The sequence below is a fragment of the Dermacentor albipictus genome, chromosome 3, assembly GCF_038994185.2.
Source record: "Dermacentor albipictus isolate Rhodes 1998 colony chromosome 3, USDA_Dalb.pri_finalv2, whole genome shotgun sequence".
In the NCBI taxonomy this organism is placed as follows: domain Eukaryota; kingdom Metazoa; phylum Arthropoda; class Arachnida; order Ixodida; family Ixodidae; genus Dermacentor; species Dermacentor albipictus.
The window spans coordinates 7,111,100-7,128,649 of NC_091823.1; the positions used below are offsets into that span (position 1 = coordinate 7,111,100).

At 47.2% G+C, this 17,550-nt stretch overlaps 1 protein-coding gene across 2 annotated transcripts in view; it reads left to right on the top strand.

The window, feature by feature from the left end:
* The window catches only part of LOC135895995 (FRAS1-related extracellular matrix protein 2-like), a 215,392-nt gene extending 197,863 nt beyond the window's left edge, over positions 1–17,529 (top strand). For both annotated transcript variants that reach the window (XM_065424268.2, XM_065424269.2), the window contains 8 exons: positions 55–163; positions 876–1,068; positions 2,234–2,338; positions 2,501–2,628; positions 8,294–8,561; positions 9,796–9,983; positions 11,626–11,778; positions 14,512–17,529. In XM_065424268.2, the coding sequence (XP_065280340.2) occupies positions 55–163; positions 876–1,068; positions 2,234–2,338; positions 2,501–2,628; positions 8,294–8,561; positions 9,796–9,983; positions 11,626–11,778; positions 14,512–14,988 (1,621 nt within the window). In that variant the 3' untranslated portion in view covers positions 14,989–17,529. The remainder of the gene's footprint in view (positions 1–54; positions 164–875; positions 1,069–2,233; positions 2,339–2,500; positions 2,629–8,293; positions 8,562–9,795; positions 9,984–11,625; positions 11,779–14,511) is intronic.
* The last annotated feature ends 21 nt before the right edge of the window (positions 17,530–17,550 follow it).

Below are 17,550 nucleotides of genomic sequence, written 5' to 3' on the forward strand. Positions count from 1 at the left end.
TCTAGCGATGAACAGTTTGTGACCTCCACGTTTATTTCTTGTCTTGGTTTGCAGATTTTACAAAAGCCTGGACCTGGAGTCGTGCATGTGGAACTGGACAGCTTTCTACACGCTTTCAGAGCTCGTTTCCGAATGTGGTGGCTCTATAAACCATGATGGGCAGGCAAGTCGAAAATTCTCTCTTAGGGTATTTTTTTTTCCGTTCTATGGGGGCATAAATAGGAGCTCTGTCCAATCTGGTATTGAGCTAATTAATTGTCTGTTGGTATATTATAAGAAAGGACAAACGCAACCAACTTTCACAGCTTGTGTTGAAGCGGCATACATGTATAACTCAATAGAGGAAAATGCTCTTTGCGTTTCGAAACAAATCTTAAAATCTTAAATATTTTGATTTTTGTCTAGTTGCAGCTGTGGCAGGTGAAGAAAACTTGTAATACAAGAACCGCATCAGCAAGCCGATACGTATCTATGTAGTAAATATTAAACTAGAGAGATAGAATTATACGCCAATCTGTATCGTAGCGCCAATGTATTAACGTATAAAATGACATCCCTTACTTGTTTAAAGCACCGGCGATTCGCGAGCCATTTTTCGCAGCAGCGCACAGGTGTAATGCAACTAAGACGCATTTGTGAAGCTTCACTGCGCGTGTGCGCGTGCAATAAGGAGCCTTCTGCTCACGCTCACAACTCCAAAGTGTCAGGCTGTCGATTCGATCAACATGCCGCCACCCAGCGGCATCTGTGGTCGAGCGTTCTGTGACCACGAACACAAAGAGTCGGCTGCCGATGGTCATAACGGGGGATGCGTTGCCACAACACGTTGACGCCGAGGCGGCCACGGTCCAACGTGCTCCTGATCCCACTCGCAGGCCCTGAACTTGGTGCAGTCGTACGTGTCCATGTCTGTACCCCTTTACGTGTCGTACGCGCTCCACTCGACCGCCGCGCTGGGTGGCTGGCAGCACAGCGACATGGTGACAGAGCTCAAGATCAGCTTCGTCTACAACACGGCCATCCTCTGGGACCACGGAATCTCCACCTATCTCGACTCTCATCTGAACGGTCGGTATCCACGCCATCGATCGGGCTCACCCGAAAAAAAAAGACGCGTGCGTTGAATTTGGATTTGCTACGTGAAGTACGACAGGCTATGCAGGAGAACAATGATGTCCGGCCGCTCGCGCCAGATGTTTTTATTATCCTGGCTCGGCAGAGTGTCTTCGCACCACACTGAATAGGCAGACGGTGCCACCGGCGTCTGGGCGCTCATTGTCAACAGTAACTTTTCTGGCAAGACTTCATATTTACTTCTGTTTCATGCGCTGCCTATTGCTACAGTTTACACAACTGACCTTAGTATACGTTCATATGTCCTTCTTTTATTCCATTTAATAACCAAGTGGAGAGAGTGGCTGTTGCCAGCACATGGTGACAAAGATTATATATCTTCACGGAAATAATAATAATAATAATAATAATAATAATAATAATAATAATAATAATAAAATCATGAGTCATTCCACCCTGTAGAGTTGGATGACCAGCGAAGCTGTGCAGCACGCGATAAAGAGGTGACAGAATTGTGAACAAAGGTACGAATACATTTATTGTCTTGATCGGTGGTCATTGTGACGAAAGGTACGCACACGCACTTATATTTATACACCCGTGTTCATTTGAGTTATACATTCGTGATATACATTCGTGTTTTCATTCAGCGATATACTGAGGCAGAGAATTTGAGACCGAAATCAACGCACCGACTGGCAGTGGGCCAGTGCCGTCAGCGCCTTCGCAGAGGGAAGGGCAGTGTGGGAACGCTGAGCGGCATCGGAGCCAGCTGTGGTAGAAGGCGACGACGAATACGCGAGCAGTGGTACGAGTCGCTGCTCATGATGACAGTTCTTGCTCCTGCAGATTTGTGGACGGACACGGAAAGCGCACGGAACCCTAGCCAAAAACAGTTTCGCTGTAATAACAACAACCGATCGCTCCACGGGCATTACCGGAGTCGAAGACTGCGTACATCAGAGATGCCAGGCGCAGTGTCTCGACTTGGATGCACTGTACATGTGAGAGGAAAACGCACTCTGCACGCAATTCACTTATCACCAATGCTTCCCGAGAAGTACTCCACGCGCGCGCACTATAAGCGTTCCGCTTGCGGAGCAGCCTTGTATGCACGATGCAGAGTGGTTTGCACCCCTCGTCTCTTCTGTGCACGCAGGTAGCATATACCCGACACAGATGCGGATCAACGAGAACGGACAGCTGGTCGTGCGATTCCGCACCGTCTCCGGCTTCCACGGACAGTACATCCTCGAAAGCAGAGGTAACAATGCCCGCTGGCAATTTGGAGCCATTAGAATTTTAGAGCAAGGAGAGAGATGTTTTGTGCGCTAAATAATGCTGAAGCACTTGTCCCATCCTGCTGCATCTTACAAACAGTTTGCTCTTTTACTGTTGTTCTTTTGTCTCCTCTCGCGGGATGCAGAACTGAAAAAGATGTCGTACGTCACGTCCGAAGAACAGCCTGACATCACGTTCACACTGAAGCTCATACGACGAGACGCCACCTACAGCGAAGCGCAACAGGAGTGGGAGTTCGTCTCAGACGTAGCTGTACGTATCACTTCATTCTTGCTTTTTTTTATGTTATGCGGAACATTTCTGTTTCGCAATAGTGATGTGAAATCGCTGTGCGACGAGTACGAAATTCAGAGGTTATGAATACGAACTTCGATCAGAAAGCGGTAAAGTGTAGCCCTCTGTAACTCTAATGTGACTCAAACGCGGGGTGCTTTTCAAGGCTCTCATAAAAAACAAGAGAAAAAGCTATCACAGCTAGGTGTCGTCATATTTCTTTTTCTTTCTTGTTTTATGCATAAGCATGGTGTCGCTTCATTCAGAACTGCAAGTTAAGCTCGCGGAGGTCTAAATCAAAGCAATGGCATGTGTACATATCCCATTTGTATTTCTTATTGTTTTTTTTAAATTCAGACGCATTTTTTATATCACCTGTGACAGCTTTGTTCCGTATTTTAGATTGTATACAGGGTGCTTTTTTTTAGAGGATACAGATTTTTTATGAGGGAGTTATAAGCGCAGCGAACGCGGCATTTTTGCAGAAGAGTTCGTAGGCAAAGGGGACATACCTTGCCGCTAATAACGCGAGCTTCAGAACCCTAACAAACAGAAGTGAATTAACTATCTTTTTTCATTAGTACTTTCGGGGCAGTTGTTTAAATGGAGAACTTGAAGGCGGTCACGTTTTAATGCACCCTATTTTCCTTTCCATCTGGAAAGTCGCATCTAATTCGAGATATCTACAATCGAATTTCAACGGTAAACCCGGGAAACATCGAAACCGAGCGCCGTGGGAGCGCATGGGAAGCTCAGCCCTGCGATCACCACGTCAGACCGAAACGTCCCGTGAGAACGAGCGCGAGCAATTTTGTGACCGAACGCCTCGGGAAGTCGCAGCCGCTGCTGACGCGGCACGCCTGGCCAGCACGTGCCGATGTGTGTCGGGTCAGGATTTGCCGCGGCATTCAAACTTGGCCCGATGCTTTTTTACGGGGCATTACCGTCCGACGCGCACCGGGACGCGCTCAGTCTCGATATTGCCTCGATTGTGCTTTGGAATTTGGCGGTGATTGTCTCGATTTATTTGCAGTTCTCAAGATTATTAAAAAGATGAGTGTGGATGCAAATTTCACTGCCTCCGAAACTGCCATTTAGACAACTGGCCCGAAGGCACTAATGAAAAAGTTAATGAATTATTTTTTGTTGATTAATATTCTGAAGCTCACCTTATTAGTGGCAAAGTATGTCCGCCTCGCCTAGGTATTCAACTGCAAGAACACCGCGCTCGCTCCGCTTATAAACGTTTTGTATATAACTACATTCTACCATCGTAATAAACAAACTATACTGTCTAAAAAAATTCACCGTGCATATGCAATAGGCAAAAATTACCAGTATTACCTGTATTATCTGTATCACTTCGCAATGTCCAGATAAATAATAAAATAGATTTACCAGTTAGATTTCTAATTATCTACTTTAAGATACCTGTTTCAGTTGTGAAATTGAAGCTGATCAGTATAGTGAAGCTATCTTTGCTCAGCAGGAATCTTAAGCCTAGCACCAGTTACGAGAGTCCGGCCTTAAAGTGTGCCAAGAAATACGTTGGCGTTCCAGCTAACAGTTTCCCAAAAGCGTGGGTCAAGCCGTTTTTCAGTTTCAATCACTGCATTTTTTTTTTTTTAGATTTCCGAGACGACCATGTCGAAAGGCTAATCCAGTGTTTCACGAAAACACGTCGCGGGAGGAAACGACATAATGGAAATAAAGCATCCTCTCGCCAGTAAAAATAAATATAAGGACGACGGACGTTTCAATGTCCACAAAGGTCCTTTGTTCACAAAGCTGTGGTAACGGCTTATGTACGAAGTAGATCGCACGTTGAGCGGGCACAAATATCAGGCAGGTTGCCCCTCCGGACATACAAATCGCACCTCACGTTACAAACCGGACACGAGGCAACCTGCCTAACATTTAAGCACGCTCATTGCGTCATCTGCTTCGTACAGAAGCCACTACCATAGCTTTTCGTCCGCATTACGAACAAAGGACCCGTATGGGCGCCGAAAGGACAATCTACATTCTTTTATTTTTAATTGGCGAATGTATGGTTTATTTCGATCATCACATCAAGAGTGGCGCCAGTCCTATAGGATTTATGCTACGCAGAGATGACTTCACTTCTGCTCGGCCTCAATTTCGATATTGAAGCATTTGTTCTAAAGTTAATAAATAAAACATTAAACAGCCAATATTTTTCATTAGTCACCTGGCCATTGTAGTTTGTCGAGCAAGTAACGCCAGGTGGTCGACCTGCACAGGTCTAATTGCGCTATATGCTCCTTGCGATTAAGCAAAAAAAATCGAACTATGAAAAAAAAAACATGGTGTCATGTAAAGAACAGCAGTTTGTGTTACGACAAATCGCCAGCCAGATTTGCGCTCCAGCGAAAAGTGACCAAACGGCTTCGCGAGCTTGCGTATAGGCTGCCGAGGTACGATTGCTGCCATGTAGCAGCAGGAGATGCAAGCTTGCGACTCCCCAGAAAACGCCTTGAGGCTAGCAGCCTCAAAATTTACTTGCATGGTGGAGAGCGAATTATCCTTCATAACTTGCCGATTTTCAGGGACGAGCAAAAGCGAAATCCTGCAGCCCCGCTTTTGATTATGAGCACGAAGAATACAGCTTTACACTGTACAAGTTTTACCTCAAGTCATGAAAATGGCGGCTCTCTCTTCCAAGGGCACTGTGCCGACCAACACTTCGTAATTGCCCCTAAATGCCGCATTACCGCAAAGCAGCATCAGCTGCTTATAAAACGTCAGTCCTAGATCGACATGCTGTTTGATGCGATTTCATTAGGCATACAGCGCCGCCAGCCCGGCTTTGTTGGTCGAGAAGCGCCGATCCTGAAGCCAGTGTAATCGCTGATGTGCAAGTACGCCTCGTGGCAAGGGCTTTCGTGCGATAACGCTGCACACATCGTGACTCGGTCGGCGACGGCGTGTGCGGCGTCGTGCCCTCGGCAGAGGAACTGGCGGATCGGGCGAAGAGGCTGAAGCCACGTGTAGAAGCACGCGGCGGGCGCGCTGTATTGCGTCACTCTTCATACCGCTATATACGCTGCGAGCGTATGCTTATGACGAACAAATAGCTGTGGTTGGCGTATACGCACGTGCAGTTGTTGCGTGCTTAAGTAGCGAGAGGTGCGGCCCATGCATAGCGAGTTCTCCAGCGACGCATCATGACGTGCTATATAGCGATAGCTGCAGTGTATGTCTGTCATGGTTAAGAGCAACAACAAAAAAGCCGTAGTTGTGTTGTTGTGTTTCACGCGATCAGAGGTGATGTAGAAGACTCGCGGACTGCAGTAGTAAATCATGAAGTCATAACTCACAGATGACCACGAGGTAGAAGAAATCATGCAGATGATAAATAACATTGAATGACGGCACCTCATAGTACTATCGCACTACCAGTCGCTTGTCCCGCATATAGTGCCGCCTCCTGTATATACCATGTACATGTATCTTATGCATAATAAGAAAAACGGTTCCAGTTAAGCATTGTCTTGTGAGTTTTGGTCAGTACATACTTCAAGATCACTGTATTTGAAAGAAACGCATTCATCGATCATCATCATCATCATGAGGCAGTTTTATGTCCCCTGCAAGACATATCTTTATATTCTGCGCCAGCGATGCTCGTAAATATATATTTACTGAAACAAAACGTGAACAAAATTCCACATCAGTCATAGTTCAAGTCAGTTAATGGCGGACAATAACACATTTCAAACAAGTATTAAGATGGCTCACTAATTCATCTTGTGACTTTTATATCCTGACTTAAAATCCTTCCCCAATTCGAGGAAACCTGAAGTAGCAAAATTGTCAGCTGTTTATTTTGTGTCATATACAGCGCGCTTCAGAAAATACCGAAAAAAGCCAAACCTCTTGAAGGGGCCGTGACACCAAATATTCGAACTTAAATTTAGGATATACGTTAAACCTTACGCGTCCAAGAGCAAGCTGGCAAAATTTGAGTGCATTTGGTGCAGTAAATAATATGTATTTCAATTCTTTAATGTCGCAGTTGAACCGTAAGGCAATCTGGCGACACTGAGTGGTGACGAAATAAATAGGCACCCCCGGAAACAGCTCCCTCGGGTAACAGAAGCCGGCCTCCAAGGCCATGCTCTTGTATACTGCATACGCCGGAAGTGATTGCAGGAGCTAGAAATACGCCATGCGTCGCTTCGTCCTTGCATGTGCCTTTCGTCGCTGCGGTTTACGATACTACTTTTTATCGCGCAAGTGAAGGGATTGCGAGCACAATTCCGCGGAGACGCCGTTTCTGAGCCGCCGGGTGCTAGAGTGTGTGGAGAAAGACGTCCGACGTGGTCTCGAACCGTTTCAAAGCAGACGACATAGAGGTGGCCCCTGCAGTGCCTGACGTCACACAGCCTTGCCAAAATGGCGGTTGGTATCGGTTGGAGGAGTACAGAGGCCGCTATTTCAAATTTAAATTTCGGGTTAAAATATGCGTTGAGCACCAAGTTTTTCTTCTTTTTTTATATAACCATATTGGACCCTCTACTCTCAATTACAAATGCAAACAGAGAATTATTGGACGACCATGTCATGGCCCCTTTAAGCGAATCGAACGACAACATCATGAATTCCAGCAGAACTTTTTGCTGGGCTAGTTGGTGCATGTTACTGAAGTACTAAAGCGCCAAACAGACGACACAAGAAGAGACGCTAAAGCGCTCGTCCGTGTCTCTTGTTGTGTCGTCTGTTTGGCGCTTTAGTACTTCCGTAACATTATGAATCTTCGAAAAAAGCCGTGTCTGAAACTGAACTTGTTCGTATTGGTTCACGGCAATAAAACAGTGCGATAAAAAGACGGGACAAGTAAGACCAGCGCTCGTCCTGTCTGCTCTTTTTTTGTTTTTTTTTGTCCCTTGTCTTTCTCGCGCTGACATTTTTCTCATCTTTTCTTTTTCTTTTTTTGCCGTGAGAAAGCCGTAAGTCAGCGAAGAAAATATATGCTTGCTTGCGTTATCACTTGTCTGCAAATATATTTTATCACATCAGATCAAGGGAACAAGATTTTTTCGATCTTAGTTTCCTGCTATATCGACAGGGTACGCATAACTCTATAGTGATTATGGGCTCAGGAAGGCCAACGGATGCGCTTGTCGCTAGCCCCGCAGTCTGTCATATTGGCTATCGCAACGGCTCTTGTTCCTGTAGTTTCGGCTGTGTGGGGACGTTTGTATCCACTCAAATTTATCCCGAACATAAATACTGATCGTGGACACTATACCAGAGAGAAAGGTAACACGCTTAAAACCGGGATCACTCCCGTGTCCTTTAATGGCCGTGCCGAATTTCTCATTATCGTCAAGTTATTCGCTTCGACGTCCTTCGTTCTTCGAGGGATAAGCTTCGTTCTCCTGAACGTACCACGCGTATCTCTTGACCCGAATGCCGGAGCTGAGGAGTTGTTGTTGGTATAGCACCAGTTTCGGAATGAGTCCGTTTTGGTTTTCGACAGCGGGCTCGACTAGCAATATGCGGCATCTCCCGTGCTTTATGTCGTCGTGCCCAGTGGTAGACGGTGTTTTGTCGAGACCGTAGTTCGATCGAAAGCCGGTCTGTGCCGCTTCGCGCTTGACGCCAGGACGGTGCGCAGGTGAAGGACTACTCGGGCACGTACCGCATCCACCTGGTGCCGTGCACGGTGCGCGAGGGGGCCCGCTTCTCGGAGCCGATGCGGTGCACGCCGCAGGAGCCGGTGCCCTTCGAGCTGCCCATCCACTTCCAGCAAGTGAGCGACCCGGTGCCCACGCGCTTCTCGCTGGACACGCAGTTCCACATCACCCAGCGGCGCGATCTGTGGCTGCAGGAGCCCGTCGACCTGCAGGCCGATGCGGACGACATCGACGTCTCCTTCGCGCCAGGTGGGCTCGCCGCTTGCATCTCCCCGTATACGCGTTGCTTTCATTGCAAGCACGAGGTTTACCTCTGTGGTACGACAAAAATGTTAGATAGCGCGACTAAAGAAGGCTTAGCTTATTCTACCAACTATCAGGACTTTCAAGTCACGTAGCGAAGACACAACATGTTCTGAACTCGGACGAATTAAAGAGCGGAGCTGTCGCTCTAGGACATATATGCAGTGACGCAAATGCCGTATCGCCGGCAGGAGGCGCTCACTGTCGTGTTTGATTGCGTTGCAGGGAAGCACTATCGACTCCAACTGGGCGCGCATGCTGTGACACGTCTCCAACTCAGAGTCACTACTGCAGAAAATCATAGCGATGGCGATGGTAGTCGAGACGGCCTTACTAGACAATGGCCGTGAAATGTCAAGGCCTAGCCGATACGCCTGCTCGGAGTCGCGGCGCAACGGCTGCTCGAGCACTGGCGACGCGAGTTCACCGACACGATATTCGCCACACTTTGCCCGCTTCTTCTGTGCGTGTAGAGTTTTCGAGAACCGTTGTTGAGTGGAACAGCGTTTCTAATAGAGCTGTGACCCAAGATTCCTTGTCGTCGCTTGAGAAACACTTACCGTAACTTTCTTTCTTCCTTCATACACTTAACAAATTGTGTCATTCATTCATTTTTTCGTGCTGCGCTTTTTCCTGAATTCGGGCCTCATTATAACCGTTCGTTATTTACTACACTGCGATGATCTCTCTGAGGTTGTAGTATAAATAAGTAAATAAATAAATAAATAAATAAATAAATAAATAAATAAATAAATAAATAGTTTGCAGTGCAAAAGTGTCGAAGATGGCGACAGCGACGAGCTCGTTGCTTGAAGACGCGCGCCCTTATAGAAAGGGTGCATCGAACTTCTCAGTGACGACAAAAGGCTCGCGACATTCCCGATTGCGTAGACACAGCGTTTTTCAAACTAGCAGTTGCTTACTTTGTTTCGACGACATCTTAAAATATTATTTTGCGTCTAACCATTTCTGCTGCCCCTTTCGTATTATTTATCCCGTCCACAGCGTGCATGCTGCATGTCGGACGCAGTGCGAATGTGTAGCCTCATCTCCTATGCACCATCGGCATGCCACTTACCTAAACTAATGTGCATGCCTGCAGTTACCGCGGGCACGTCCGCGCGTCTAAGCTGTTCCGTATTTTCGTCGAGTGCGTGCCTTACACCAATCGACTCTGCAGGCGACAAGATTTACGGCAAGATAATGGTGAGCCCGCTCCAAAGCCTGGGACACTCGTTCGAGCTCTTCATAGAGAAGTGCTTCCTCTGTACGGGATTCGACGGCTACATACCGCGCTACGACCCGGACAATGAGGACTACGGATGCATTGCGGAGTCGGCCAATCTACGTTACGTCATCAAGATCATTGTGAGCATTGTCTTATCGCCTCAGCTGTAACAAGCCACGTGACGCATATGCATCACGGATCTGAGACACACAGATTATTGGTCGCGATATGTTCGGTATTGGAGTAGCCGAAACTCTCGACAGGCGCAATAACTCCGAAATTATTCACGAACAACCGACCTCGACATAAAAACTGTTACAGCGCAAACACATACAACCACAAAGTATGAAGGACAGGACACAGCGCTTGTGTCCTGTCCTTCATACTTTGTGGTTGCATGTGTTTGCGCTGTAGCAGTTTTTATGTCAAGTATGCACCAACTCGCCCAGAAAGAAGTTTTAATCAACCGACCTCTTAACGTTTATCTAATCTTAAAGGGACACTAATGAAAACAACGATTTCACCCGTAAATTATCATTTTACTATATAAAGAAAAGTCACTCTTACCATGAAAAGAGTTTCAATGGCACGCGAGAAAAAAGGCGAAAATTAACGACAGGTGGCGCCGCCGCCTCGAAGCTCCGGCACGCGTCACAGATTTCGATGACCTCTACTAGGGCCTGGTTAATTGTTTTTGCGGTAAAGATGGACTGCATTGGGTTATAATGGGGCAAAGTATTTCACGTGACAAGTTTCGGTAACTTTTACCGAAGACAAGATCACCCAAGTAAGGAAAACTACTTTTAAATCTGTTGTCACATTACCTACCAGCGAGATTTCAGCGCGAAATATTTAAAAATGGCACTTTGGCCTTCATTGTCACATCTAATAATCAATTTATTAGAAGAGAATATGAAGGTCGAATTTTCCTTTTGTTCAATCATCCTCTTATCGTAATATTAACCAAAGTGTAGTTTTAAATAATATTTGATCAGTCTAAATTGATTTAATGTTTCTATTTAGCGTCCCCTTAAATGTTCAATAACATTATTTATGTTATCGAAACTCCATGTTCATGACGAGCGCTATTACTGCCGCCGTTGTTTTGCTGTTAAAGACAGAAAGGCGAAACTCAGTTCTCACATCTTTCTTTTAATGAAAATAAATGGAAGAGTTATCGCCCTTGGCTGACAGTGACTTTTTTTCATTTGGTTATTAGGTAATATAGCGCAAGCAGAAATAAAACGAAATATATCGATTCTCCCATTATCTAATACTTCAGTAAAACGGAAGAAAATGCCACGGCCCTAAGAGCAGAAGCCTCTCGCGACAAACTTCAGTTGATGTCGATGTTTCACACAGACGTACGAATTAGACACTTATACATTTGTACATTGCACACGCTAAAGTGTACAAACATTATTCTGTCCCCGTTGTCATGGATATGGGCAAGAACCTTGTCAAGCTGCGAAAAAGCAGCTTTTAGTTCTTGTCCTAGTGTTCATTTTTTGTGAATAAATGAATGCTAAATAAAGATTGATTGATTGATTGATTGATTGATTGATTGATTGATTGATTGATTGATTGATTGATTGATTGATTGATTGATTGATTGATTGATTGATTGATTGATTGATTGATCTATAGGCAAGGCGCGATCGATATTCACGACATATGTCATCACCAGCGCAACACCGCACCAAACGTGTCGTTCTTCCGTTAGGTAGCAGGACACTGTGCCACCGGCCCTCCGCGCTGAGCCCACCATTTGTCACCACGCAGGACAAGGAGTCGCCGAGCAGCGTCTCCGCGCAGCTGCACGGTGCGCCGTTCAACGCCTCGCTGGTCTCGCAGAGCCGTGACGCCGACGTGGCGGCCATCGGGAACGACCCCGGCGCCGACGGCTTCCACTTCCTCGCAGACCCGCTTTTCAAGGTGGGGCCGACGCTGCGTGGTTTTTTCCGCGTGTTGGGCAGGCGGGCAGAAGACTATAGTGACGTGCACTTTGTACTTCGATACCTAGCCTAGCCTAGCCTAACCTAACCTAGCCTACCTAGCCTAGCCTAACTTTAAGCAGTTGCGCTCTTTTCTTAGCGCACGTGGTGGTCGTCTTCTCGCAACTGCGAAAACTGTTTCGCTTGTTTAAGCAAGCTCTTTATTTTTTTAGCTCCATAGAGGTGCATCTCAAGAACACGGATTGACCTTGTCAAAGCAAATACTAAACACCAGTCTTGAACCGTACATTTACCTTTAACCGGCAGCTCCAACAGTATTTTTTACCTACTGTATCTCGCGACTTAGATTTTGGAGAAATGTTTCCATAATTCATTCCGTATGTATCTGTGCCATGTGAAGAAGAAATAAAGCAAAAAATAATTCCAGGCAAAGTCTATCGTACATTGCCAGTTACAGTGTTGTGTCACACACCTGCCCAATTTCTCAATCATATTTGGTTATTAAAAACTTAGCATCAAATAGTTGAAAGAGTTCTTAGCCCTTAGGATACACTTATAATAATAGAGTTAGCTCTTAGGATAAACTTTAACTGCCATGAAGTGCTTGCCTCAGTGGCTCTGGGCGTCCTCGTGTATTATGCTATAAGTGCATGTCGTAGCTATATATACACAAGGTACTTCGTATGATGTATCCAAAATGCAAACACTGGTAGACCTCTTTCCGTATGTATCATAATACAGATACAAGATACTTCGTATGATGTATCCAAAATGCAAATACTGGTAGACCTCTTTCCGAATGTATCGTAATACAGATACAAGATAGACAAAATACGTTGAGACAGTATCTAAGATACATGCATCTTCGATACTACCCAGTGCTGCGGGTCGGATCAACGGTTCGCAGCCAGTGTCGTAGAATGGCATACGTTGTCGGCACGCTTTGCTCTCTTACCTCGACGCGAACTGTCTCTGCGGGCTTATTGCCCGACGGAAACCTGTTAATAAATGTTGTCGAGCTGGGCACTCGGAGCCCGACATCTGACTCGTGTCTCGGCCATGCATACGGAGGCGATGCTAACACTCACCTAACTGCGCAATTAAGACGCACTTGCGGTGTTGGATTCTTATCACATAACGCATGTTTTATCCATGACGAGCTTGTTTGTATCATGTACGAGGTGCATTTGGCCCTTTCTCAAATTGTAGTGATAACTATCGTTTGATTCAGGACGCACAAGTACTTCCTATTGATGTATCGCTTATTGTTAATCGGTCCATTCGGTTCCACAGCCCAATTCAGCGTTACCGCTTCCTAGATTGTCTTCTCTTTTGCTGCAACAAGTACACTGCCAATAAAGTTTCCTCGTCCCTGCTTTAATTTACACCTCACATGATGCTGTCACTTCCTAGTAGGCAATCTACGGGAATCAAAATAATGCTGTACCGGAAATCATTTAGTTCGTTTTTATTAATGCCTCAGGGGGTTTACCATCTCAAAGCAAAACATCTACTATATTAGCGTCATCAATACGGGGGGGGGGGGGGGGGCTCTGCCTTAACACGGATCACTCCGAAGATGGTTTTAAACACGCAAGCATATACACGCCTACCCAACTAGAAAACCTGTCCTTCACGTAAGACGAATCACTATCAAGAAAATGATGTATAAAACATTGTTTCTATGAACGCTTTCTTGAAATATTTGGTGATGGTGGAATAAAAGACATCTCTAAGACCACATGTAGAGCTGACTTGGTGCATTGTAGATTTCAGGAAAATTCCGCTTTTGCGAAAATTTAATGCCAAGCACGCCACATCGCCGTTGCGCTTTTGGTGGTTGCGGTATGCGCCTTCCGTTGGGGCATTCCTTCACAGACGAAAATGCCACCGATCTGTGAGGGCTAATGCGCTTCAGCGCAACATGGACAGATAAGCTGTCAATGATTTGATAAGGAGTGAAGAAGGGTTATATGGGTCTCATCACGGTTCATAGTGGTTCGGTGCGGATGTATAAGGTGCTAAAGAGCGATAGGAGCCTATAATGACTGGATCAATTCTGATGTTAATAAGCACTGATAATGGTCGAATCAAGTCCGAAAAGGTTGATAAGGACCGATAAGAGTTGATAAGGGTTGGATAATGTCCTACAGGGTTGATAAGGACAGTTAAGAGTTGATAAGGATATGATCGATTGCGTTAAATTTGATTCCTACCGATAAGGGTTTATGAGGGCCGGATCGAGTCCGATAAGGTTGATGACAACCGATAAGGGTTCAGACTAGAGGTCGACTAGAGCGACCAGTTCAGACTAGAGCGCTGCACGGACTCGGGCTTCGCGGAGAGCCCGGGCCCGCCCTGCCCGCCGGCTGGTCTAGGGCCAGGTAAACAAGTTCAGACACTGGCCCGGGCCGGGCCCGAGCCGTGGAGCTTCCGGCTCGGATCGCGCCCGGGCTTCAGCTGGGCCCGTAGTACGCCAGGGTATGGTATTTATCAAAACTGTCGACTACACAAATTGCTCTCCGTACAAAGTCACGCCCATTAGCCTATGGAAAAGCAGGGCAAGCAAGTCACAGCACTCCACCTGAAAGAAGCATGAAACTGCTAAGCATGTGTATGTGCGAATCAGTGTTAGCTAACATTTCGCCCGATACTCCAGGCATGACGCCGCAACACGCTGTCGTATCACGCTGTCTAACACAAAACTATGCAGGTCGCCTCGGGCACCCTCTGGTTCATCCACTGTGTCTACACGCTTCGCGGCAAAGACGGAATCGGCGGCGGCTCCAAGAGGTTCGGCAAGCGTCACGCTCCGGCGGGCGACTGGCAGCCGCGCCACCTGAGTCGTCGGTCGGTGCTCGTGGAGAGCATCGGAAAGAACGGCCTGGGCACCAACATGCACCAGATCGTGCTCTCGGACGCTCTGCAGAGCACGTGGACGTACCGGTCGGACGGCGCCGACGACTCGCCGGCCGATCTGCCGTGGCTCGTGACGCCGTCCGTGCTGGTGGCTGCGTTGCTGATAGCACTGGGCATTGCCGTCGTCGTATGCCGGAAGCGACGCAGTTCGGCGAGCCTGACGTCTTCCGGAAACGGCGCGGTGACCGTGTGCTGTTCTGGATCCGGAAAGAGCCGCGTCTGCGCTTCCGGCTACGTTCCCAACACTGAATTTGCTGGGACGGAAGTGTAAGAACACATCGGTAGCTCTATATGTGCACCAAATAAGGTGATGTCAGTAATTCGAAGCGGCGCTGACATGGAGGACTGGAGCGACTTGCGCTATTCCGTGATCCAGTGCGCGTCGGTCTCTGATGTGATGTGCGCGTTTAATATGCTGCCGCTTGTTGGGAGACGCGTAGTGTGTGTCTGTCAGTTCAACGCCGCGCGTTGTGAAACAAGGCAAACAAAGGCAGCCATAGTCATTTTTGAAGGCTAAAGGTTCCATATTAGAAGACTGCTTTCACAAAACGCCATCTCAGCGACACCTATTGCAAGTTGCAACCTCCAAACTTACGGTACGAGCAGTCGCAGAAATTCAAGAAATTCTCCTGTGGGCTGGCCTTCTGAAGAGTCAGACATTAGGATCAGCAATTCGTGCCGTCGGCATCCCTAATCACCTGTGCAAATTATATTTCTGCGGTAATTGCCAGATTTCTTGCCGTTCATGGATGCGCTCCGAGCCTCTAACAAGACCCAATGTAAAAAGTCGTAGGATGACGCTGGATGTTGTCGTTGTCATGTCGACGAAAGACGAAGACCCCATGAGAGCGTGAGGACCTCGATTGCTGACTGGTCTATAACGCAGGCAGCAATTTCAACAAGATGGCAACCACCTCAGACCTGCACCTCAGAGCCAACATTCAGTAGCCCGAGTCAACACGTCCAATGACAGATAAGAAATAGAGTGTGGCCTTTTATTCGATAACAACTGGAACGGGAACGACACCACATCGTACGATGGTGAAGGCAACCAGTCCTACGTCGCAGGCTATTTCCCGAGCTCTGTGGCTCAGCCATAGTGTTATGTGCCATAAACAAAAACGCTGGAGGCGACGCGCCAAGCCCGTCTTGCCCCTTGCTTGTCCCTTCACGTGTAAAGTGTGCGCGAGTGAATGGTGAGTGCAAAGACGCGAAAGCGATTTGTGCCTGCCCACAGTGTATACCTCATGTCATCCTGTCACTGCCGATCAAAAGCATTGTTGTGTACAAAGTCGGCACTAAGCGTGCCGTATCACCTGTCTCCGTCGGACACTGCATTTTATGTGTTTCATCGTGTGCCATACATGCCATTAAGATGTGGCTTCCGTGTGCCTGCCGCAAAAAACGGATCACTCCGAGTTGTGTCATAAAGTCGTTCTCCGTGTACGTATTGCCTCTTCTTCAGGGCTGTGCAGGAGCAAGTCGATGTGCCAACGAAAGTGTGGCGACACCTTCGTCTGAAGTGTTATTTGTTTGTTCTTGCCTGTTTGCAGCATGGCCAGTCCAGCCATGTTTTCTCACTACTCTAATTATTTTCGTGCGTACACCACTGAAACGCGACAGTATAAGTAAAAAGCCTTACATAAGTACAACTTACTGTTTAATAAATCTTTAATTGCCTTTATTACCTGAAAGACCATCTGTGTACTTCATTCTATATCAAGAAATGTTTTGTGAGAAGACATCGTAGTTGAATTTGTAAGCCGGAAGGAATCAGGCCTTGTCATGAAGATCATCACAAAAAGTGGACAGAAGCACCGACCTATGCGAAATAAACAATTTTAACATATTGACCTTTGGTCACAGACTTTCGACATTGTTTAACAGGGCCCTCGTGTCGGAGTCATAACTCGAGATATTTTTCTTCGTGTTTTTTTTATCTAGGTCAGTATGTTTGTAGTTGTCTTTCAAAGTGTTTGTCAATGGTCTTTCACGTTGGTATCAGTAGGACCGATTGCAGCAGCTCCATGTAATAACGCCCCGTCCATGTTTACTAAAATATAGACGCCCCGCTGTGTCAAGTTGCGTAAAAACGCTATCACTTGATTTATGCCAAGATTTCCATATTCTTTGTTTAATAAGAGTTAAGCGGCGTTATAACCTTAAGCGACATTGATACATCGTAAAAAAATAGAAAAGTGTTCCTTGGGCTTGTAAATAATTACAGCAGAAACCGTCCTCGATGAATTACCGAAGTCAATGCGCAGCATTTATTTCCCGCACGGGGCGCAAACCCGAACGAACTCGCGTTCACCCGGGGTCAATCGAAGACATGCGCGACCGCGACATCCTGACGACGTACGAACCGAGTCAGAAGTGGTCGCAGACGCTACAAGCTGCACCACATTCGCCCTCGACCAGACGCTTCTTAGAGCACACGTCCCGCCAGTGGAGCTCCTCCAATCGGAGGCCACGGCGCCCTGTTCAGCAGCCGTTCGCTTGGCACGTCGCTGTTCGTCAGCCGCGCATCGTGTCTCCTGTTGCTTGCATGAAACCGCTGCTCGCTCTCCGCGGCCGCGCGCATTTCGCCGGCCCGTCGCTCCACCTACTGCCTCGCCACTTTCGGCACGCGTCGCATAGCTCTGCAGTGACTGCAGGTCGAGCCTTTGCACTCTCCTCTCCCGCTTGATACTTTCGAGGGTCTGCAAAGGGACGTTTGTGCGCAACATGGCGAAGCTAGCGCAACCACTCCACAACCACGGTATGCGCGTGGAGCAAGCGATGGCCGAGTCAACGGCGGCCGGCGAGCGCGCGCATCGGCGACAACCTTGAC